A 23,863-nucleotide genomic window follows, 5' to 3' on the forward strand; every position below is an offset into this window, starting at 1 on the left:
CCCTCTGAGAGCTAGGCCTGAGCTGTCTGGGTGGGTAGAAGGCAGAAGAAAGGGACTGGAGTTGGGCAGGGGTCACCAATCTTCCTGAAGTCTCCAGTATTATGGGGCCAGAATCAGGAGTCAGGGTGAGGGGAGCAGGCCGGCCATCTTTGCCATTGCTTTCTTCCTGAAAGCGTGCAGGGGGGTGGCAGGGGCTGTCTCGTCCCCTTTCAACATCTCCTGTATCCTCAGACTGCCTACAAGCATGAGAGGAAAGAAGGAGGGAAGAAAGGAGAAAGAAAAAGGCCCAGAGAGGTAAATGGTTTACACTAAATGATGGTGCCATAATGGCAGGGATTTGCTTGCTATGAACAGGGAAGTTTGGGGGCAAGTGGCTTTCTTTGTGGCCCTCACATCACACCAGGTGGGCAGACCGGTCATGGACCAAGTGACTGAACAGGTGGAAGAAGCAGGCTGGGAAGAGAGTAGTCACGTAGACAGGCGCTGAGGGCTTGGGAGTGCCGGCAGGTACAGAGGAGGCCCCAGTGTGGCTGTTAGCCCCCAGCTGAGGGCATGGGTATAGACAGGTATGAGCCAGGAATGAGGCAGAAGATGGGGAAGACAGAAATGAAAGGGACATGGAACTGACAGAGAAACCCTGAGAACAGGGGAGGGAAGTGGGGAGGCAGGGAGAGGCCAGCAGCGCCTGGGGACCCCTTAGCCTGTCCTCCTCGTCTGTCTCTGCCCGAGCCCCAGAGCTGGCTTCTTTAGCTCCAGAGCCTTCTGCCCCCATTCCAGGGATACACAGACACGTCAGGGCTTCCTGGGGTTCCCAGGCGTGAATAAGAAACCAGTGTGAGGGCTGAGCCCCCTCCCGCTCCCTGACCCTAGGCCCCAACCAGCTCATTTTGTGAGGGTTCAGTGAGTGCTAACTGCCCACCTCCGCAAGGCCTGCCTCCCTGCCTCTTTCATTCTGGGTCCTGCAAACCACTGAGGGAAAAGGGGTCTGTCCAATCCCATTAGGCAGAAGGCCCCTGGAGGGTGGAGTGCTGACGTGGGCCTGGCTGCTGATGCTGCTGAGGAGGCCCCCCCGCCCTACATCCAGCCTGGGGCCCCAGCTTGGGTCTCCTCCAGCTCTCGGAAGGTCAGGATCGGTTTTTGTCCAGAGACTGCCCCCGGGGCCCAGGCCCCTTACCCGGAGATGCTCAGGAGGGAAGGCCCAGCGTGACAGCCCAAGCCTCCCTGTCCTGAGCCTGCGTCCCTCCCTCCCCCACTCTCCTAATTCCTCATCCTCCCTTTCTTCTCTCTCTCCCACCTGCTTCTCCCCACATTACCTACTGAACAGGTTTTATGTTTCTTGTCCTTATTTTACAAAGGACACCTAATGGAAACTGCCCTTGAAACCAAACCCTCAGATGGCTGTTCGGTCTCTAAATCTTGACTAGCTTCCCCACGGGCTGGTGCAAGCAAGGACACTTGGGGTTAGCCTGTAGCATGTTGGGGCTCAGGCCCCTTGGGAGGTCTGCTTGTGGGGCCGCCTGGTTGGTTTCCTGGACCCCCCACAAGTAAGTAGCATGAGATTTGGGCTCCTCATTTCTTTGTTAAGGAATGAGTTGTCATTTATTGATGGTCTACCATGTGCCAAAGGCTTTCCAGACGGCTTTAAAACATGTATTATTATTTAGGGAGGCGGTAGTTCTTCATGTCACAGCAGGGACAATAGGCTCCGAGAGGGAAAGGGGCCTACTCTAAGTCACACAGCAGTGCCAGGACTGGAAAGCGGTTGCCCTGCCTTCTTTTTGTTATACCTTCCATCTCCGAGGTGAGAAGGGGGTATAGGCGCAGGCGCCAGAGACAGCTGTGATTGAGCCACAGCCCCTCCTGTGGTTCCAAGTAGTGGCCCGGAGGCCTGACCTTCTCCAGGTGCATCCCCATCCGGCTGGCTGCCACATCCTCCTCAAAGCCCAGACCTATTCTGGCCCCGGGCTGGACTTGGTGCTTGGGCAGTGTGGGGACCCCGCTCTTGCCCAGGGCCCCCAGAGGGTAGAGCTTGCTGGCATTCCTATGAAGCTATGGTTGAGGAGGGTTGTGGGGCTGTGAACCCCAAGACTCCTGGAGGTCCATAAGAAGTGGGAGGATAGGTACATCTTTTCAAATTTTTATTTTTCGCTGAGCGGAGAGAAGAGATCCAGCTATGGAATCCGGAGAGAGTTCTATGGGAACAGAACAGAAATTGCCTGGGCCTGGGTCCAGAAAAGGCCTAGAGCCGCCTGGGCTACCGTTCAGTGCCAGCTTCGTCCTTGGCACTCGGCCCCTCACACAGCATCGCTCAGCTCCTGAGAGCCAGAGCCCACAGTAGAGGCTACGGCTACAGCTGCTGTCCTGCCCAAGGAGTGGTGTGGGGTTGGCTCCGAAGGCCAGGGAGGCCAAGCCAGAAAGTCTTAGAAGTTAGCCAGTCCATCGCCATTTTAGAGATGATGAAATGAGACCCAGAAAGAGCAGTGGCTTTCAAGGAGAATGAACGTGGAGGCTCAACCTTGGGCCTCTTGTCTCCTGAGGGTATCTGCCCACAGACCCTGTGTATGTGCGTCTGTGCCAGGGTGTGCCAGGGTGTGCCAGGATGCAGCTGTGGCATATGCCTCTGCACATACCACAGCTTCTATGTCCCTCTGTGGGTCTCTCTATGCATGATCCTGTGTGCAGGAACTTAGGGCAATGGCCAGAGAGGGATGGGCCTATTCCTACAATCTTAGGAGGCCTCTCCAGGCTGAGTAGAGAGGGTGGGTCCTGAGGAGAAGGGTGAGGAATGGGGACTTTGTTCCTAGTGGAAAGAGAAAGACCAGAAGGCAGACTTGGGCCACAGATGGGAAGGGTCCTGAGCTAGCATGGGACAGGGGGAACAAAACTAAGATGGGGTATGGGTCCCTGAACACTGGGACATGCTCTTAGCCCTCATGTGGGCCCAGCCCTCTGGTCACCCCAGCGGGCAGCCCCAGAGGAAGTAGTCACATGATGTAGCACTTCTCAGCTGATTGCTTGAGGTCCCCCAATGTGGCCTGGGCCTTGTCCTTGAGTGAGCCGAGGTCTAGGCCAGGGAGACTGGCCAACTGCCCGAGGACGGAGGCCTTCTCCTCCTCCTCCTCTGTGTCCTCCTCAATCATCTTGGCCAGCTCCCGGGGCAGCTCCACGTCTCCACCTGCCATCTGAATCTGGCTCTCATCTGTCTCGTTCTGAAGGGAAGAGGGGAGGGTGGAGTGTGGTTGGAGGTCCATGAAGACCCAGAGTTGAAGGGACAGGGAGGAGGCCTGGACTGGGCTCCCAGCCCCTAGATTCTCGAGCCGCATGAGAACTTACTCTGGTGAGTTCAGCCACCCACTCCCCCACCCCCATCCCAGGATCAAGCTTTTGACACTTGGACATGGAGACCTTGCACTTTTATACCACCTTACTTCACTCTGAGATATTGAAGACACCAGCATAGTGAATAAAGCAAAATGAAAATACTTAGGAGTCAAACTGTGCTAATCAGCCAAGTCACATGCTGACTATCATTAACTACACTGGAGGACGTTACTGATAATAGTGATGGGTACCATTTATCAAATGCCTACTGTATGGCTGACATTCAAAATAACCCTGTGAGGTGGGTATTTTTATCTGTATTTTACAAGTAAGGAAATTGAGGTGCAGTTTAAGTAAATTACTCAAGTAAGCAACTTGGGCAAGGTCACACAACTAGGAAGCACAGACGCTCGTTTTAAACCTACATCATGGATTCCAACATCTGTGCTCTCTTTGCACAACACCTACTGACTGCCATTGCATTTCTCTTTCCCTTTGGGAACCCTGGGGCTTTCCACTTTATGTCCTACTCAGTTACCGCCAAGTCTTCCCTCTTCTACTAGACTCAGAGTTTCCTGGTGGCAGGAGTTGTTTCTCTTAATGTGGCTCGTGCAAGCATTTGAGGAATGACTCCATTCCTGGTCGTTTTTTTTTTTTTTTGTTTTTTTTGTTTTTTTTTTTTAATGACTCCATTCTTAGCTGGGTTTAACTCAGTAGCTTTCTAGGCTTTCTGGAGTGGTTTTCCCTCTGAGAGACTTCCAGAAGGCTGGTGCCCTGCGGAACGTCAGAGGCAGCCAGGGGATCAGTAAACATTTGTTGAATGAGTGAATGTAATGTTCACATGTCTGATCTTTCAATTCAAGTGGAAGATTCTAGGCACTGGGAGTAGCTTGTGCCTCAGTTCTCTCCTTAGGCAACACTTACATGCCCATGTACTGCTGTAGTGCCTATGGGAGACGTCTTCCTGGCTGCTTGGCCAACCAAGGGGCATTTTGCTCTCTGCAGACAGACACCACACCCTGGAAGCCAGCCAGGAGTCCTGGAGCAAGCTGAGGTTCAGTATTCACAGGCTTGAGCTCTGACCCCAGCTCCATTACTAGCTGGTTGTATGGCCTTGACAAGTCCCTCAACCTCTCTGAATCTCAGTTTCCTTATTTGTAGTGTGGGTGATAGCTACCTGGAAGTGTTATTGAGGGGTTACATAAGGGCATGAAGGTCAAGGGCCTGGCACACAGAGGGTGTGCATTCTCTACCCCACCCCACCCTCCATGGGTGTTCGGGAGCTCAGAGTGTACTCAACCCTGGGGTAAAATCTACTGCCTTCCACTTCTTCATCTGCCTGGGCTTGACTGGGGGTTGGGAGAGTGGTAGGTGGGGGAGAGAAGGGGCCTGAACTGGCTCCAGAAACACAAACCTATCAGCCTTGGGAAGACTGGGCTTTGAGTCCGAGAAGGAAGGATCCAACCAAGAACTCGTCTCCATGAGTTTTAGGAGCTGAAAGTTGTGGTGCCCAGCTGTGCTGGGAGAAAGAGTGGGGAGCCCCAAGCTCAGAATCCCAGATGTACCTGCCAGCCCAGGCTCGTAAGCTTACCTTGGGCAGTCGGTATTTATCTCGGAAGTGGCTCCGCAGCGTGGCCCGCTCTGCCTTCCTCTGCGTGAACTGCGCATCCCGCTCCATCCTGCGGGGGCACCGGGGCGGAGTCATCTCAAGGGCTGAGAGAATGGGCGGGGTCTGCGAGGAAAGGGCCGGCGGGGTCTCCGTGTCCCGGCGCCGACCGCTTTGCTCCAGCCTGTTAGCCTGTGTGTCTGACCTGGCGGGCCTCCGTCAGTCTTTGCTGCCTCTCTCCCATCATAACTGTCCTTTGTTGCCTCTGCACCGGCCACTGGACTATGGGGCTGGAGAGTCAGCTGGTCTGGCTCACTCTGCAGACCCTAATGGGTGTCTCTCGCGGCCTCCAACTCCGTCTGTCTTTTCCCTTCCTGATAGATTGTGTCTTGTGGGGGAAAGTATTCGGGGCAGACTTGGGTTTGCGTCCTGGCTGCACTACCACTTTCGGTATGTCTTTGGATAAGTCACTTATTTTCCTCTTTTGCAACTTACAAAAAAACTGTTATCAGGAGTAAGCAAAATAATAGCTAATATTTAATGATTTACTATGTTCCAGGCACTGTGCTATGAAGTTAACATGCGTTAAATAATTTAATTCTTATACATATATAAGGCATGCTTTATGATTACCATCACCATTTTACAGAAGAGGAAACTGAGGCACAGAAAGGTTTAAGTAACTGGCTTAAAGTCATCTAGCTAAACAGACACGAAACCTGGATCTAAACCTAAGCAACCTAACTCTGGGGTCCAGCTCCTTATCCCACCCCAGCTGCCTCTCTGTCCCAGCACTGCCTGCACACAAGAAGACACTGAGGCTCAGTATCTATGAGTGCCCCATCTCAAGATCTGTCTCCGTGATTTTGAGCCCCCTCAGATTCATTACTTTTCTCGGAGCCTCAGGCTTAGAGGAGCTCCAGTTGGAAGATGCAGACGGTTAGGACCAGATCGGATTAAGGGATTACTTGTTTCGTCAGAAATGCACGTGCCCCCACCCCATCCCAGGTCCCTATTGCCCCTGCCCCCACTCCCTCTGAGCCCTGAGTGCGAAGCTGGGGCCGGGTCCTGGGTCTGAGATGGGGCGGCTCTGGGGGCAGCCTAGAAAGCACAACCCAGCCTCCTACCGCATCTAGAAAAGTAGGGTGAGAGGGCTCGGGGTCTGAAACCGCCCTAGAGGTGGGCCAGGTAGCTGGAGGGGGTGGGGGCGGGGGGAAGGTCGTTGGAGCCAGGAAGGGATCCCACTCACTTCTCTTCCACCAGTTGCTTCTGATACTCCTCATACTCTTCTCGGCTCATGCCTTGCGCTTCGGCCGCCGATTTGTCCCCGTCCCCCTTGTCCTCGCCGCCCCCCAGGCTCCCGGTGAGGTTCTTCAGCTGGCCGCCCACCATAGTCTTCACCATGAACGCCATGGTCTTCGCTGGCCCTGGCACCGGGCGCCGGGCGCCAGGCACGTCCGCACCTACTTCAGCACTAGGTCTCGCGGACAGCTCCTGCCGCCGGCCCGCGCCCCACGCTCTGAGCCTCCCGCCGCCCGCCCCCGCCCAGGCCCGCCCCCACCTCCCCAAACCCCTCCTCACGGGGGGCGGGGGGCATGCACGGGGCTGAGGAGGCTGGACCACGTGCCCGCTCCGCACTCCCGCCTCCCCCACGTGCCTCCTTCAACGCCAAGCTCCGCCTGGGCATTGCTAACAACGGATTAGGGCCTGCGCGGGGTGGGGTCGCTCCCCAGGGAAAGGGGCTGCACTGATGCACGTCCAGAACCCTGTTTCCTACTCTCCCCCCACCTCCTCCTCTCCCAGGTCGCTGATAGCCAGGATTTCAGCTGGCAGATCCAAGTGGCAGCAAGGGGCAAAGATCCAGCCCTGGGCCCTACACCATCCTCCCCACCCCGCTGCCCCAGCAGCTGCCCAAAGAGCTGGGCGCTGGGAAAGGGAGACCAGAAAGCGGGAATCCCGGTTATGTCTCCATGGGTTGCCTCAGAGTTCTCCCTCCTATGCCAGCTCTGCTGACCCCTAGAGCTACAGGAAGCGGGGAGGGAGAGAGTTGTTCATGGTGATGCTGGCTGGGCTGGGCCAAGAGGGGCACCTGGAGATTCCACTCTTTGTTCTGGGGACAGAATTACCACAGTTGTGACTCCCTCTTGATCCACAGTCCAGGGCTCGAGGCTTGTGGGGTATCTGGTCTTTTGGCAATCAGACCAGTCCTTGATGTCCTTGCCCACTTGGAGCCCACTCCCAGCTACCTATCCAGAGAAGGTGAAAGCCTTCAGAGAAATTAAGGTAAAGCCAGAAGGTAAAGGAGCATATCAAACAAAACGTGGGGAGATGGAAATCACCTTTAATAATATTGGAGCTACCCAAAAGCTAAGGTGTGGGCAGGAGCTGGGCACCCAGAAGGAGAAGTACGGGCCAAACCCTCACCCCCTGGACACCATCCACTTCCTGGGGAGATTCCTTCAGGGCTTTGAGGTGAGTCATGCGTGTATGCTGGAGGAGAGAGGCTGCCTCCTCAGAATCCCCAGGGCCCCAGGAATGCGTGGTGCAGGACACAGAGGAGGGCTGCCTGTGGACAAACAGTCCTGAAGGCTCTTGTCCAGCTCCTGCCTACTGCCAGGGAAAGGAGAAGAAGGTTACTTGGATCTCTTCCTTCAGGGCTCTTGAGACCAGGCTTCTACATTCACCTCTCTACCATCTCTCCATTACAGCCTCCCTTGTTCTAAGACCTTCTATGGCTCCCTTGGCCTGCCCCATCAGGACCAGACTCTTTCCTTGGCATTCAAGGCCTGTCTAGGTGGCTCCAGCCTTATGGCCACCATCGAACTCGTACATAATGCATAAGCTTGTCATCATTTCCACTTGGTACCTTTGCTATTTTTACCTGGAGGCTGTGCCTCCTTCTACTCTGCTTTTAAAGCTCAGCACGCTTCACTCCTCCAGGAGCATCCCAGACCACACTGATTCTTCTTGTCTTGACATTCCACCAATAAGGACTGTCAGTCCAATTTCTGAGCACCTTAGCACACTCACCATCTCTAAATGTTTCATTCATTCAACAAACACCCGTCAAGCAGAATTAGTGACCTCCTTTTTATTCTCTTCTAAATTCTCTTTTAAATTCTCTTTGCCCAGTTTCACAAACTGGTCCCACCTTTTGCTTTGACACTGAACTTGACACTTTTTCTCCAGAATATTGTGCTTTTTTTCATGCTTCCATGCCTTTTCTTATCCTGTTCCTCTGTATTGATGCCTTTACTTATCTTGTCAGGCTAGAAAACTCCTAGTTATCTTGACCCACATCCAATGTCCCTTCTAGTCAATTCCTTGATCTCCCTAAGCTGGGTCAAGTGCTTTTTTCCCATACTGTTACAGCCCCTGAGCTCCCTGCCATTATGGCACTGACCAGATAGGGTGTGACTATCAGTTACTCATCGGTTTCTCACATTAGCAAGTGAGTTTTGTGAGGGCAGGACTTAGATGGGACAAGCGGTTGAGCAGGCGGCCAGTAGAGCTTGTTGGAAAAATGGGTCCTAGCCTGGGTGCTGCTCCTTGCCCCTGGTAGACCAGGCATGTTACCCCTGGGCCTCAGTGCCCCATGTCCCAATCGAATGGCTATGACCCAGAATCAAGAGATGTCAAGTAGTATAGCATGTCTCAGTCATGGGAAGACGCACCTGAAGTGCACGTAACAGAAGAAGCCTATAGTCTGAATGAGGAGGAAGAACAAGAAGATGCTGGGCCGCAGGCACGAGGAGGCTCCTGGGGGTTGGCCAGGTGGGCGGCGGTTCTTGGCTGCCGCTTTCTGAAAGGGGACATTCTAAGGTCCTGGATCGGCTTCTTACCCAGAAGGAAAAAGGGGACCTGGAATCTGGGCCATGTGTGGGCTCTATTTCCCTCCCCCAGGCTTGGGGCACCCTGGTTCTCATCCAGGGAGCTACTTCCCCAACCCTAGCTCCCCTGGCTCCATCTGTGGGGACGGCTGGGAAGGACTGGGGCCAGGGATCACCAGGGGTCTGAAGGCTCTAGAGATGAGAAAGAAATAGAGTGAAAGACAAGGTGATGGTGAGGGCCAAGGTAGGAGCAAGATGGGCCAGGGACACGGGGAAGAGAAGGTTCCACCATCGATCTCTAGTACTGCCATTTCCCTTCTGGTCACTGAAGGGGTTGGACCAAGTGGTCCCCAGGGCCCTGCTGCCATTGAGAGTCTGTGGGACTCTCCAGAGTGCAGAGAGGGCAGAGAGAAGGTGAGATCTGTATCACAGACACAGGCACAGATACAGGTGTGCCTGTCAGCAGTCCCGGGAGGGGAGTGCAAGGGCAGAAGGGGCCTGGGGACGCAGAAGTGCTGGAAGAAGGGGGCTGAGCCAGAACCTCAAGGATGGGGCCCCCATGGCACCCCTTCCTTCCCCCTTACCAGTGGGCCCCGAAGGTCCTTCTGCAGGAGGCCCAGGATCTGGGCCAGCTCTGAGAAATGATGCTTGGTGCCCACAGGCAGATAGAAGAGCTGGGCTTTTGAGACCACGTGGGCAGCTGCATCCCTGGTGGGGGGTGGAAACCAAGGGAGATGACTCATTATCTCTTCTGGTTGTACCCAGGCCTCCTAACCATTTCTCACAATCCCTAACGGCAGCACCTGGTGGGAAACAGGCACCATCCATAGGGCTCCTTCTTAGGGGCTGGTCTTACCCCAAACCTTCTTCCTATATCCTCAGACAGCTTTAGCTCAGAGAAGGGTCTTCCTAACGTTGTCTGTTTCAACTCCAGGCTCCCTGGGCTTTGTTTTCCATCCCCAGGCCCCAGGGGATTTGGTTCCTCTCCCTCTTCCCATCTTCCCATCCCCAAACATCTAGATGTGGGTGAGGGACCCAGAATCCAGCACCCAGCCTGAAGCTTCCCTGCTCTGTAGCATCAGGGTGACTTCCCTGTCCCCAGAGCCCCATGGGTAGCTCCCTGGGCTTGGCCTAGGGTGGGGTGCTGGGAGGCTGGAGGGGGGCAAAAAGAAGTCAGGGACTGCCCTCTTCAGCTCGGCCTGATCTTGGTTATGGTTCCTCCAAGAACGCCATCAAAACATCCCCTCATTCCAGGAGCCGTCCCTGAAGGAAGGCTCAGATTTACTAACTCTCCCTGGGGAGGGGGTTTGTGTCCCTCCCCAGGGAGAGTTACTTTTAAATTAGGATTTTCAAAACTTTAAACTTGATTCAATTAAATTCAGGTCAACTGGACAGACTTAACTCTGCCCCCGCCCCTCCCTGTGTGCCAGGCTTTGTGCTGGATGCTCAGGAAGTGAGGAAAGGAATAGGGGGCCAATGGAGGAACTTGAGGCTGAGCAAGTGGGTGGAGCCGGACTTCTCTGCCCCTTCCCCAGAACCCCTCCTCGCAGGTGCCCTTACCTCATCTCTTGCAGGTCCTGGAGCAGAGTCCTCTGTCCACGGAGCAGGGCGCTGACCTTGGCAGAATCCTGTAGCAGGGCCAGCTTGTTCTCCAGGGCCCAGGCCACAGCCCTTCTCTTCTCAGAGTCTACCTTCCCGAGGACACTGTAGCCCTCTTCCTTCTGGAACGCCTTACCACCTCACCTGGCTCTTCCTCAGTTTGGACATTATCTGACACGTTGAGTTTATCCCCTGTGCATCTGGGCTTCTGGATTCCCCCTCTTCTCAAATCCCTCCCCCTGAGGGTCATGGGCTTCCTCCCCCTTTCAGAAGTGGTTCTGCCCTTAAAGGAGGCAGAGGCCCAGTCCAGTCTTCTACCTACCGCCCCCCTCTCCCCGACCCCAACCGCAGGGCACAGTCCAGGATGGGGCCAGTGCCGAGCAACTCTCAATGCTTAGGCCTCTGTCTCGGTGAGTGGCCTGGAGAAGTGGCTGCCCCTCTCTGGGGTGGAGAGAATCTGGCAGCAAGAGTTCTGGGCCTGGAAGTAGGATCATAGAGGCCTAGCCGTGGAGTGTGGCCCCGTCCCCACTCCCCCACTCCAGCAGCCCAGCCTCAGCTGCTCTGGCCTGAGGACACGAGATGTAAACCCTGAGCTGCCAGAGCCCAGCAAAGCCCACAGGAGCCGCCGGCCTCTTCTGCCTGGCATCTAACAGCTTGACTGAGTTCAGCTCTCGGGCCCCAGGCTGGGCGTGCCACGGGGCATGACTGTTTGGAAGAGAAGCCAGGATGGCAGTGGAGATAAAAACGAGGATTCTGGTGCGTCTGAGCATTAAGCAAGCCGTATGGGAACCAAATCACATGTGGAGCTACATGCAAATTAGCACCCAGTCTATTTCTGGCGCTTGTCTACAGACCCGTGTCCAAATACCTGGCATCTCCTCTCCCCAGCCCCGGCCGCGTGGATCCGTGGGCATTTGCTCGTGCAGGGCTACCCTCCTGTGTGCTCCCCCGCCTGGCAGGTCTACCCCCTCCTGCAACCTGCAGCACTGCACCCCTGCCCTCCTTTCCCTCCAGACCTTGGGGGAGACTAGATCCTAAGTATAGTGCTTGCTCCTCTTTCTGGACAGAGGGAGCTCACCGGTGCCAGGAACCCAGTGGCTAGGGAGCTTGCTTTTCCAGGCCTGCAGGCAGGGCCTTGGGTGCCCAAGGGGCCACTCACCCAGGCTCCCTCAGGCCTGGCATGGCCTGGGGTCCCCAGGTGCTTCTTCCACTGCCTCTCGGCCTGGGCCAACTGTCTGGAGAGACCATGGAGAGCCTGCAGGATCTGGCGGTGTCTGCCCAGCGTCTCTTCCAGGCCAAGGATCCTTTTCCCTGGAGATTGGGGCAGAGCTGGGCCCGGTAGCCCACTGCAGTGGGGTAGCAGATCCTATCTTTTGGGGCTTATTGGAGACGAGGGGCAGAAAGACATGGCTTCTGCCTCCAGCTCGCCCCCAGAAAGTTGTGTCTGGGTGGTGGGGTGGGGATCGGACAGAGCCTGGGCCCCGGGGTCTGCTAGATATGGCCCCCTCGAACCTTCGTCTCCCGATTGGTTAAAGCACCCCTGATTCCAAGGGAAGAGGATCCTGTGATGCTCAAATGGACCCCTACTTCTCCTGCCTGCTCCCTGGGTCCCTACCCTCTTCCTGGACTTCGGAGCTCAGCTTTGGGATCACATCCTCCCTGGTGCCCAGGGCCAGCCTTGCCCGAAGCCCTGCCAGCTGCTTCACCAGCCGGAGCTGCTCCATCTCCAGAAAGGGCGGTGGGGGAGGCTGGAGAAAGAAGACCAAACTCAGGCCTGAGACCCGTGGGAGAGCTGCGGGTGAGGGGAGCCTTCCCACGGGGCCTCCACAAGTCCAGTCCCGCTCCCGGACCAAACACGCATCCCACCCAGGGAAGAAGCACCCCGGCCACCAAGCCCTGTGGTTTCAGGCTCTGCTGCTGCCGATCCCCCACGCTTATGTCTCCAGCTGCCGCCCAGGCCCCAGCGGCTCGCCCAGGACTCAGACCTTTGTTGCTGCTCCTCCACTCAGCTACTCTCTCTGCCCTTTCAAGCTCATGCCTTCCAGGTGGCTTTCCCTGCTCCCCTGGCTGGTCAGGACCCGTCCTTTGTGCTCCCACAGCCCCCTGACGGCCTGGGAGGTGCTTCAGGAACGGGGCCTAGCTCTAGGTCACCTCTGGCCCCCCACACTGCCTAGCACAAGGCCTGGTCTGAGCAACTCAGAGAGAGAGAGAGAGAGAGAGAGAGAGAGAGAGAGAGATCAGTAGAGATAGCGGCTCGAATGACAGGGCTGAATACACCATGACATAGAAGCATCTGGGGCAGGAAGGGGTCCCTGGACTGTCTCCCCCAGCAATCCCTGAAGGCTGACCCAGGGGTGGTATCACCTTTGGATCCGGCTCACTCAGACTGAAGGTCAGGAAGGACAGGATGTCATGGTCATCTGGAAGAGGGGGCAGAGAAGGGAAGGTAAGACCCCCGCCCTTGCCCAGCAGCCCACTCACTCAGCCCTCACCCCCCCGCCCCCCGGTCCCCCTGCCCAGCTCTATTATATTCCAGGCAGGCAGGAGATCTGGGTGACTCTGGGCCTCTCTAACCTTCGTCTTGCTCACTTCATGGGAAAGGTGTGAGGGGCAGACAAGCAGATGGGTGGACTGTGAGGGTTGACCCACACGCAGAGCCAAGGGTGGGCCCACACTGACTGGGAAAACTGGACAGTCCTGGGCTACAGCCATGGCAACAGAATGAGTGACACCCTCAGGCCCCAGAGTGGCAGAAGCAACCATATGACGGCCACCTCCTCAGCATGGCTCTGAGACCGTGTCACTTTCCTCCTTGGAAACCTTCCACTGCTCCCTAGTGCTCAGAGTCTAAAGACTAAAGTCCGAGCCTTCAAGAACTCCCACCCTCAGACTGCACCCTGCTTGCCAGCGGTGGGTCCCTCCGTGGACTCTTCATTATGTTACACCCCTTTGCGGTTTCCTCAATGTCCTCATGGCTGTCCCTCTTCTACTTGCCCCACAGTTCCCAGCTTGGGGCACTTATGGGGCCATCACTGGAATAAAAGCTTCTTGTGCTTTATCCTATTTGAGACTTTCAGCAACTCTGCAAGGCAGACATGACCTTGCCCCGACGGTAACAGAGGCCCAGAGAGGGCTCATGACTTGCCCAGACCACACAGAGAGGAAGTGGCTGGCCCCACACCCAGAGCTCTTTAGAAGGTGTGCTCAGGGTGTTTCATTAGGTACCATTCCTCTGCTCTCACCCGCTCAGAAGGAAGGCCCTCACCTGCCAGGGTGCCAGTGGCTGCCGAGACCCCAAAGAAACCTCCAGGAGCCAAAAGCAGTGGACCCACGTCAACACAGACCTCATCTAAGTCGTTGGGAGCGAGGCCACTGTTCAAGGACACCTGAGGGGCACAGAGGAGTGAGCCCCTCGCGGCTGGAACCCCCCACCTCTCCCCTGACCCCGGCAGCGGGTTGTCATCCCCACCTTTGATTCACTGGCTTCCCTGGGTTCTAAAGGTGGGCAAGCGGCCACCCAGCTTGGTGTCAGCATGGCATGGAGGGGCACGCTTGCCTGGTCTCACGCTAGCCCTCGTCAGTATGTGCTCTGGGATTAGGAGTCTGTGCAGGGAGGAGGGTCCCGTGTGGGTGCCACCTGTATGTGTCGGGCCCCTGTGTGGTGTCACAGGCACGGGTGTGTTGGGACCATGGGCACTCACATAGCAACTCTGTAGCTCTGAGTCCTATAGTTTGCACTCCCTGCCCAGGGAATCTGAGAAAGCAGGAAGGGCTACTCACCCTCAGCCTCTGCCCCCAGTAGGTGATCCGAACTCTGAGGGGGTTCGGCAGGTTACGGAAGTCCCGGCGGCAGGAGCCCAGCACCCCGCTGGCTGCATCCCTGTGGGCACTTGGAGTTCAGCCAGGCCACACAGGACGCAAGGCCTGGACAGTGGGGGTCGTCCCAGGGGCCTTTCTGCCCAGGCCTACAGCACGCCCCCACCCCCCCCCCACCCCGCCCCACGGGTCACCCGGGATGGAACGTGTCCCTGTTGTCTAGCATGAGTCTCCCTTGCTTCTTTAGCAGGAGAGAGGGGAGCTGGAAAGCAAGCCTTGCCTGGCAGAAAGACGCCAGGGCCTTCCTGTGACTCTTCCCTAGGGGGACAGAGCCTGGAGCAGCACTGGATCTCTGCCCTCAACCCCCCAGGCCCACCACCTCCCCCACTGTCCCCCCCCCCACCCCCACCCAGACTCCTCGTTCCCCTGTGCCTCTGGGGAGGGCTCCTCTTTCCTCTTTTTTCTGCCACGCTCAGACTGCAGCAGACAGACTCAGGACAGAGGACGGGAGCCGCGTTCTGTGGGCCCGAGAGGTCCCAGGTTTCTCTGGGCACACAGACAGACAGCGCTTCCACCTGCGGCTAAGAGGGAGGCCGCACAGAGCAGGGAGAAGCCAGCTCTGCGATTTGCACTCTAACTGTGTGACCTTGGGCAAATGACCACATCTTTCCAAACCCGAGCTCCCCCGTCTTTAAAATGAGGATAATAATTGGAACTAGCTCATAACATTGTTATGAGGGTTAGCTAAGACAATGAATGTAAAGTGCTTGGCGCTGTGCCCCGCAGACAGGTAAGCTCTACTCCATAAATGCTAGCAATTATTCTAATTGTTATGAGCTAAGGGATGCGTGCTGGGAGACACTGACGACGGGCCTGGGTGGGATGGAAAGCCTCGTCATCGTCATCGGGGAGAAAGGGAAGGCTCTGGCAGGCGGGCGGCTGGCTCAGGGGAAGGGCGGGGACCATCTGACCTCAAAGCTCAGCTCTGCCAACGGCTGTGTGACCTTGGGCCATTCACTCCACCTCTCTGGGCCTCAATGCCCTCACCTGTAGTTGGGGACTAATGATCTCCCCTTCTCAAGAGTGTTGCTGATCAGATGAGACGGTGTGAGTGGCAACACTCAGTGCAGGCTACGCCCTGTGTCGTTTCATGTCCCGCCCCCCAACCTGGGGCGTTAGGTTGAATGAATTGAGGACTCAGTGGGGCAGTTCCTGGGAAGAGCACGCAGACTCTGGTCCCTGTCCTAGAGGAGGCACAGCTGGGACAAGCGAGAGGCGGTTCCAGGGCAGCAGCCATCAGTTCTGATGAGTCCCCGTCAGAGGCTGGGGCAGGGGCTTGTGTACACAGTGTGGGTCACCGCTGAGGCCCTTGGGGCCCAGGAATGGGGTAGGGGTGTGTCCGGACAGGCCCTTACCCACGCGGCTCGTAGCGAGTGTGCGCATCACTGGCCAGTACACGGATGATGGGGCTGTTCTGCATGGGAGGTGACGAGCAACCTGAGCCGTCGGCACGGGGTGGAGGGGGAGGGGGAAGGGGGGGAGGGCGACAGGAGATCACTACTCACCTGGGTATCCTCGGTGGAGGAGTCGAAGAGGATCCCGATGCCGTCCCACGAGGCCAGCCCCTCCAGGACAGAGCCTACTTGGCCCCTGCCCCTGGTGTACCACACGGCCTGTGGGTCCCCAGCTGCTCAGCCCGGGGAGGGGGGGCCTGCAGGACACTGAACCTCGGGCTCACCACCCACCTCCCTGACTCACCCCCTCTGCCGAGTGTGGTTTGGGGCCACTCACCATGCCCTGGGCTCCCCGCCGCCCTGGCCCGGTCACCCTCATCTGCACATGCACCTCCCAGGCAGAGAAGGGGACAGGGGCCCTGCTCCACACGGCGCTGCTGCGGTTCCGCATGGATGGGGCCAGCCGCACTGCCTCCAGGCCCAGTATGGCATCTGTGGACGGGGGCAGCTCAGGACCAGGGCCCCACCATCCCCTACGCCCCCAGCAGTCTCACTCACTGGCCTGGGCTGGGCTCTGGGGTAGGAAGAAAGTAACATCAAGGCTTGCCATTAAGAGGTGGGCAGTCAGACGCAGGAGAAGTGGGACACGGAGCCCAGCAGGGCTGGCAGGGCCTTTGCCAGGGGGCGGATGCCTTCTCACATAAGCCTCACCACAAATCCGTGCCGCCTGCTTTTCTAAGACCCCACCTGACACATGAGGAAACTGAGGCTCAGAGAAGTTAAGGAACTGAGTGGATTGGAACTCAGCTCCATCTGATTCCATAGCTTTGAATGGCACGGGTCCACTTCCATGAGGAGTTTTTTTTTGTTTTGTTTTGTTTCGTTAAAAAAAAAATTTTTTTTTACCTTTATTTATTTTTGAGAGACAGAGAGACAGAGCCCAAGTGGGGAGGGGCAGAGAGAGAAGGAGACAGAATCCGAAGCAGGCCCCAGGCTCTGAGCTGTCAGCACAGAGCCCGACGCGGGGCTCAAACTCACGGACCGTGAGATCATGACCTGAGCCGAGGTTGGACGCTCGACCGACTGAGCCACCCAGGCGCCCCACATGTGGAGTTTTTTTTCGATAAATATAGTACGATAGCGTAAATGTATTTTCTCTTTCTTAGGATTTTCTTAATAACATTTTCCTTTCTTCTCCGGCTTACTTTATACCGAATATAATACATACAACATAAAAAAAAACCGTGTTACTCGACGGTCTATGTTATTGGTAAGGCTTTGGTCGACAGCAGGTTGTTAGCGGTTAAGCTCTGGGGGAGCCGGGTTATTATTATGCTCGAATTTTCCACTGTGTGTGGGGTCGGCGCCCCTAACCCCTGCGTTGTTCGGGTGTCAGCCGTAACACGTTTCTCCAACAAGAGACATTTGCGTCCACCCCTTTCTGTTTCTCAGGGGAGGAAACAGGCCCCGTGAGGGAAAAGGACACGCCCAAGGCCACCAGACACAGGAGAGTACTTTGTGAGAACAACCACGTTGGGGTTTAGGACTCCAGGCTGTGGAAGCATGGAGAGACTCCAGTGTGGCCCATTGAGGCGGGGGCGTGGGGTGGGGCTCCGGGTGCAGGTCCCCAGGGGGCATTCCAAAGCCTGAAAGCAAAGGTGACAACTGGCTGACAGGACTGTGAGGAAAGGGAGTGTGTGTGAGAGAGAATTCACAGAGGCGGGGGGTGGGGGAGGCGAAGGAAAGGGGAGAGAAACTGAGGCAGGTTTGGCAGGAATCAGAGGGGAGATCAGAGGCTTCACCCCAGCTGGCTCCCCACCCCTCTGGTGCCAGCCTGGAACCTGGCCCAAGGCCCAGTCCCTGCCAGGACTTTCCGGAGACTGCTAATCCAGGCTGTTTGCTCAGCAAAGGCCAGGGTTGGGGGCAGGGAGGCTCGGAGGCTACAAGGTCAGGAGTCCTGGGGGGCCTTAGAAGCCACCACTGCCTCCGAAGTGACTTGTGGGAGGCAAGGATTGCCCACTGTATACTACACTTACGCATTCAGCTCTATGTGGATCGTTCATGAGGCCTCACCCCAAAGTGTGGGCTCCCTGAGTCTGACTCAGCCCTGTGTCTCTGGCCTGGGCACAGAGGGGCATGGTGGTAGAATTCCGACAAAAGGGTGAGTGAATGAGTGAGTGAAGGAGTGAATGAATGGACGGTAAGCATATCACCGCGTGATCTTGGAGAACGTGCCTCTGCTCCCCGCTGTGGTCTGTGACACGCCAGACTTGACAAGGCCCCCGGCAGTGAGTGCTGTACAGGCCCTGCCATCCTACGCTTGAGGCAGGGCCTGGCTTGGTGCTGTGAGAATCAGCCCCTTCCTTTGTTTACCTCCTGTGCCTCTGTGAGGGAAGATTGGGCCAAGACCCAATCAGAAATCATGCCGTTCTCAGAACTTACATCTCACAGACACAGAAACACATAACGAATCTGCTTTCTCTTTTTGTTTTGCCCGCTAGGTGGCTCTGAACCAGATCCATGGCCCAACTCTGAAGGGTGGGCAGACCTCACAGCATATTTTGGCCACAAGCCCTGTTCCTGGATTCATTTCATGCCTCCGGCCCTAACCCTAAGTCTCATTCTTCTTGCTCATTCCTAATTTAAGCTCCTCTCTACTGCATAGGTCCTTGTAAGTCCTCAAAAATCCTTAATGAACAAGATCAAGTAGAAGACAGACTCCTTGTAGGTCTGGGTTTGGAAGTTCCTGAAGTTAAGATGCTCTCGTGCCTGCTTCCACCCAGCACACACACAGGGCAGAGCTGGTGCCCTCTCTGGCAAAGCAGCTGGCCGCGAGGGTGCCTCCCTTCGGGCAGTCCCCCCGTTCTCGTGGGCAGCAAGGAGCAGGGAGAAGGGAGGTTGGTGCTGGTCCCAGCTGCCTTGCGTCTGCGTGTCTGGGACTCAGCACGTGAGCATGTGTGTGTTTACGGGTCCAAGGGGCAGAGGAAGGACAGGGGGTCCAAGGAGAGGCAAAAGGAAAAGAGAGAAATCCTAGGGCAGAGAACGAGAGAGGCAGAGAGGAGAAACGGAGGCCGGTAGATGGGGTGGGATTGTGGTGGGTGGAACGGGAGACAAGCCTGGGAGGGGTCCCGGGGCGAAGGTCCTGCCTGCCCCAGGCCTGGCCCCGTCTTGGGCAGAGGCTGGTACCGGCAGGCCCACTCTTCCCCAAGTCACAGCCACCCAGAGCTGGTCAGCCCCTCCAGCACTATGAGGGACCCTGGGCATGGCTGGTCCCCACCCCACCCCTCACCTCCATGATGGCTCCAGAAGGGTATTCCAGCCCCAGGCAACGCCAGTCTTGGTCCTTTGAAGCTGAGCTTATACTCAAACCTTCTCTGAGGAGGACTGGCCCCCACGGGGTTGTGGGGGCCCACGAGCAGGAGGAGGAGAAGGCAGAACAAGGGATCAGGGCCCCTGATCACCAGCATTGTGAAGGGAACTGGTGTCTGGGCCCCTGAGTGGAGCCGCAGCTGGGAGGCCAGGGGAGGGGCCTGGGGACGGGGCCAGGTGGGGAGGAGCTGGTTTCTGTTGGCACTCCCCTCTCTCCCTTCAGCCCCAACAGACATCCTGTTCCTTCTAGGCCTGACCTCAGGCCCAGCCCCTTCCTCATCTCCAGCCTGACCCCTGACCTGTCGCCCACCTGGCTCTGCCCCATTCCTGGGCCCTGGCCATCTTTCCACCTCTCTTCAGCTCTGGCAGCCGTAAGGCCTCAGGGATCATGAGGACAGGCCCCAGCCCTCAGCAGCCCTGGCCTCTCCCCTTGCTCAGGACGGGCCTCCACATCCTGCCTCCTTCCCGCAGCTAGGTGCCCCGACTATCTGGTCATCATCCTGCCAACCCCGGACTTCCCCGTCCTGCTCGCTCCGCTGTGGTGCCCAGCTCTGTCCCACATCCCCAAACACACATGCCTCTGGGCAGCCCGGTTTCCTCAACACGCAAATGACACGAAGAGAAGAAGGGGAGTCTTAACAGACAGAGCAAATAAATGCCATGTGTGGACTTGTTTGGAGCCTAATTTTAACCCACCAACTGGGGGGGGGGGGCGGGAAACGAGACTGTTGGGGAATCCGAACAATGAATGCTTGATTAAATTAAGGAATTATTGTTAAAGATTTTAGGCGTGATAATGGTATTGTGGTCACAGTTTTTAAAAAAGGGTTTTGTCTCTTAGAGAAACGTACCAAAGCTGTACAAACGAAGTGATAAAATGTCTAGGGTTTGCTTCCAAGTGTCCCAGAGTTTGGGGGCAGCGGGGTGTGGAGGGCACAGGACTGGTCTGGAGCTACTGTTCACGTGGGATGGTGAGGATGTGGGGGTTCATTACAGTCTTCTCCCTACTGCATATATTTATGTGATTATATCCATACGAAAAATGTTTTTAAAAAGAAACCCTATATTTCAAATCTTTTCACGCCAATAAATGTTCGTTTTCCTGAGTGGCTCGTTTGCCAAGAATTCTGGCTAGCTGAAGTTTTACTGTACTTTGTAAGTTCCCAGTAGGATGGAGTTACCGAAGCTCTACCAATTAATTAAAATCAAGGCTGTAAATGGAAAATTTTAGGACATGCTAAAGGCAAACCTTCATTTCTCAACAGTAAGTAAGCCCTCAGCTGCCTCCCTCCGCTCGCCCCTCACCTCCATGGCCATGCTGCGGACAGGCAGGCCCCAGTCTGGTCCCGCTCCCTCGCCTGTCACTCAGTCCCCTTCTGGCTCCGGCCCCCACTGCCCCATGAAAACCACTCCAGCAGGCCTGACGGTGACCCTGTTCTTTGTTTCTAGTGCATACTTCTCAACCTGTCTGTGCAATGAGGGATGACGTGAACATCTGCTTCCTTGTCTCCCCTCCCCTGTGCTCTGAGAAGCCTCCTCGTGCCCCGCAGGACTCCCCTACCTCTGACGGCCCCCTTAGCTGCTCCTTTGCCACTGCTCTTCCTTCCTGGCCCCACACACCGGGGCTCCCTGTGTTTGCACCTCTCTTCACTCTCCACGTGCTCCCTGGCCAAGTTCACCTGCGTCCATGGCTTCTAGCCATGGATCCCCAAACCTCTTACAGTCAACCCGGCTTCTCCCAGAGCCTCAGGCCTGAATGAATGTCTAACTCTGCAGGGGACCTCTCTGCTTGGATGTCACAAAGGCCCCCAGACAACATGTCCAAATGAAACTCGTGTTCTCCAGCCTCTGGCCCATCCTGGTCCAGGGCTAGAGTCTCATGGATGGCAACCCCCACCTTGTCAAGCCTGAGCAAGCTCTTCAATTTGTTCTTGCTACTCTTATATTGCCTTACCTGATCCTCTAATCCCCAAGCCTTTTCTTCATCTGTACAATGGGGCCCCGAGAGTCGACTGGAGGGGTACGCGAGACGATATGTCTAATGTGCTTAGAACACAGGGCCTGGCAGACACTGAGCACTCAGCTCAGTAAAACGTCAGCTGTGTTCACCTTCCTTCCACCTCCTATGGCTTCCCCAGTCCAGGCCACCACCAGTCCCCTCCTGCCTGGCCACCATAGTCTCCTCGCTGTCTCCCTGTCCCCCCTCTGGACGCTCCCACCCCCAGGGCCAGATTATAACCAGAATTATTTTTCTAAAATGCAGATCTGACCACACCACTCCTTGCTTGTCCCTGAACACAATTGCTCCTGGCCACCTTTGTATGAAGTTAAATTCATGGGGCCTGCAAAGCCAGGTGGGCCTGGGCCCTGTTCTCTCTCCAGACTTACTTCCTCCCCAAAGACCCTCATTGGCTCCTTGGGCCCAGCCACGCTGAAGCACGTCATCTGGCCAGGGCACCTCAGCACCTTGGCCTGGGCAGTGCCCCTCATTTGCCAGAAACACCTCATTCTCTGTCCCTGCCTGACCTCTGCATGTCTGAGAAGCCACCTAACGCCTCTCGCCTCCTCCACCTCACCAGACCTCTGGGCACCAAGTTGAGCCTGAGTGGGATCCCTATTAGTCACGAACAACTTGAGGGTAAGAACTCCATTTTGCCCATCTATGATACGCCAGCGTCCAGCACAGAGCGGAAGAGAAGGATGGGAGAAAAGAAAGGAGGGAACAAAAAAAGCCATAAACCAAGAGAGAGAAAGGAAGTAAGGAAGGGATGGGGAGGACTCATACCACCAGGCAGAAAGCTTGGGAGCACCTGGCTACCTGGGCCTGCGTTCCCGCAGCCCATCATCTGCTGGACGCTGCCCCTTCCTGCCCCTCCCTGCTTCCTGCTCCTGATCCCGTGGCCCATTGCAGGTTTCTGAACCCGAGCCAACGGTCAAATGTGCCTCCAGTGAAGTCAGGTTGGGAGCTTGACATTGGCCGTGGTGAGAGTACGCCACGGGGATCAGCAAACTCCAAACCAGAACTCCCTGCCACGCCACTCCCTGATTATTATTGTCACCGGGGCGTCGCCCATGGGTCCCTCTGTCCTTCATCAGGACACGGGCTCCCATTGCAGGCACACGCCCTTGTGCTCTAAGGAAGGCTCCCCTTCGATCATCACCATCCCTGCACCTCTGTCTTCCCTGTCTGCTCAGCACATGGGTGCGGCCAGAAGGTAAATGTCATTTCCTTTGGCATCGGATCTGCCCACGCCTCTGCCTCCTTCCAATCTTCTACCTCATCATCTTTCCTCTTCTTACAGCTGGATCTCCCAAAACTGGCGACCTTCCCACATCGCTCGCACCCTCCTCTAGTGAGGCCTCAAATCTACACCCCTGCAAACTCAGGTTTTGCTGAAGTCACTGGCAACCTCCTCATGGCTAACACCGGCAGCGGGCTCCGGTCTTCTGGGAAGAGGGGACCTGCTGGCTTGTCGCTCACCTGTCACAGGGCACTCTGCTGCCTTCCTCTCTGTATCTGGCCTGGTCAGCCTCCTCTCCTAGGCTTTTGAATGTTAAGCGCTCCCCCAGGCATGGTCCTGGGACCTCTCCTCTTCTTCACGTCCTCCCACAGTGACCTCCTCCTTGTCCACGGCTTTAGATCCAAGCCACACGCTGATAACTCTCAGATTCCCCTCTCCAGCCTCTGGGTTCCAACAACTTGCTCATTGCCTCTTGGCAGTTCACAGGCACGCCTGAAACTCAGCACGTCCTTAACAGAACTCAAGATGTTTCCTCCAGAAGAGGAGTCTCCTGGTGCACCCCCCACCCCCAGCCATCCTGCTTATCAGGGGTCACAGTGGCTCCTCTCCCTCCTTCGCCTACATTATGAATCCATTGGCAAGTTCGCTCAGCTTTCCCTTATATCCCTCTGGAGGCCATCCACTCCCACCGTCCTCTCCTACACTGATCAGTCCTCACTGTGCTCCCAGGAACTTCACCAGGAGCTCAGAACTGTCACGGGCTCCCCGTGGCTCTCAGTGTGATAAAAGCCAAACCCTTGCCCCAGCCTCCCTGTCCACCTCAAGGCTCACCGCCCATCTTCACCATCTTCCCGGAGACCTCAGAACAAGCTGTCCTGCCTCCTGTCCCAGCCTCTCTTCCTGGAATGCTGCTGCCCACCCCCCCCCACCCCCCACCTCCTGATCATCCTTCTGATCTCAGCTTACGTGCTGCCCCTTCCGGGAAGCCCTTCCTGACCTACAGACAAGATCTGACCCCCACGTTATACATGTCTTTTTCCATAGCACGCTATCAGTTTGTAGTTGTCTGAGTGATTGTCTTCCCAACTGGAAACTCCACCAGGTCTATTTTGCTCATTGCTGCATCCGAGTCCTGGCACAAAGCAGGTATTCAAATGTCACTGAACGAATGGTCTGGTCTTAGAAAAACGAGCCTCGCAGTGTGCAGAAGGGACGGACTGGGGGAGGTGAGGAGGCTCCTGCTCTGGGCTGGAGGGCAGGGGTGGGGGCAGACACTGGCAGCTGGGCTGCAGGGGGCTGAGGAGCAGACACGAGGCACACTACAAAGTCAGAACTCCCTGGATTTCAGGTCCTGCTGGCTGGGACAGGGCTGAGACAGGGTCAGAGCCTCAGCTGCCAGTCTCGGGGAATGAAATGAGCCTCCCCAACCATTATAGCTTCCGCACTGACCACAGCACCCGGGGAACCTGAGTAAGGGGAGGAAATACGGTGGCTGGTGCTCACTCTCCATCTGTGGTCCCCCAGGTGGGGTGGGGAAGTCCCCCCCCCAACCTCTGTATCCTCAGGCACAGGGCTGGGCACACGTGAGGGGACAGGGCAGCGCTATTACATCGTAGGTGAGTTGTG

The 23,863-nt window shown here is 56.4% G+C and overlaps 2 protein-coding genes across 10 annotated transcripts; both read right to left on the reverse strand.

Annotated features, from left to right (window-relative positions):
- Positions 1 to 1,591: 1,591 nt before the first annotated feature.
- On the reverse strand, positions 1,592 to 7,101 carry CPLX3 (complexin 3). Its single transcript, XM_030317697.1, has 4 exons — positions 7,054 to 7,101; positions 6,177 to 6,390; positions 4,913 to 5,000; positions 1,592 to 3,209 (listed from the first exon to the last, which is right to left on the reverse strand). Exons 2-4 carry the CDS (start codon positions 6,338 to 6,340, stop codon positions 2,985 to 2,987), a joined length of 477 nt encoding a protein of 158 aa, XP_030173557.1. The 5' UTR covers positions 6,341 to 6,390; positions 7,054 to 7,101; the 3' UTR covers positions 1,592 to 2,984.
- LMAN1L (lectin, mannose binding 1 like) lies at positions 6,342 to 23,171 on the reverse strand. 9 transcript variants are annotated; one of them, XR_004343751.1, is made up of 14 exons: positions 18,916 to 23,171; positions 15,964 to 16,118; positions 15,738 to 15,845; positions 15,588 to 15,646; positions 14,137 to 14,236; positions 13,622 to 13,742; positions 12,721 to 12,776; positions 11,972 to 12,104; positions 11,516 to 11,667; positions 10,318 to 10,385; positions 9,342 to 9,465; positions 8,602 to 8,729; positions 7,352 to 7,537; positions 7,085 to 7,173 (listed from the first exon to the last, which is right to left on the reverse strand). XR_004343751.1 is itself a non-coding variant. In XM_032593588.1 (13 exons), the coding sequence occupies exons 2-13, from the start codon at positions 16,075 to 16,077 to the stop codon at positions 6,979 to 6,981; spliced, it is 1,389 nt and encodes a 462-aa protein (XP_032449479.1). In that variant the 5' UTR covers positions 16,078 to 16,118; positions 22,477 to 23,171; the 3' UTR covers positions 6,342 to 6,978. The 9 variants fall into 9 exon arrangements, 8 of the variants coding, with proteins under 8 accessions (XP_032449479.1, XP_030173547.1, XP_032449477.1 ...); XM_032593588.1 differs by lacking the exon at positions 11,516 to 11,667 and having other exon boundaries at positions 6,342 to 7,173; positions 7,352 to 7,534; positions 22,477 to 23,171; XM_030317687.2 differs by lacking the exon at positions 11,516 to 11,667 and having other exon boundaries at positions 6,342 to 7,173; positions 7,352 to 7,534.
- Between the last annotated feature and the right edge of the window lie 692 nt (positions 23,172 to 23,863).

This window comes from Lynx canadensis, chromosome B3 (assembly GCF_007474595.2).
Source record: "Lynx canadensis isolate LIC74 chromosome B3, mLynCan4.pri.v2, whole genome shotgun sequence".
Taxonomy (NCBI): domain Eukaryota; kingdom Metazoa; phylum Chordata; class Mammalia; order Carnivora; family Felidae; genus Lynx; species Lynx canadensis.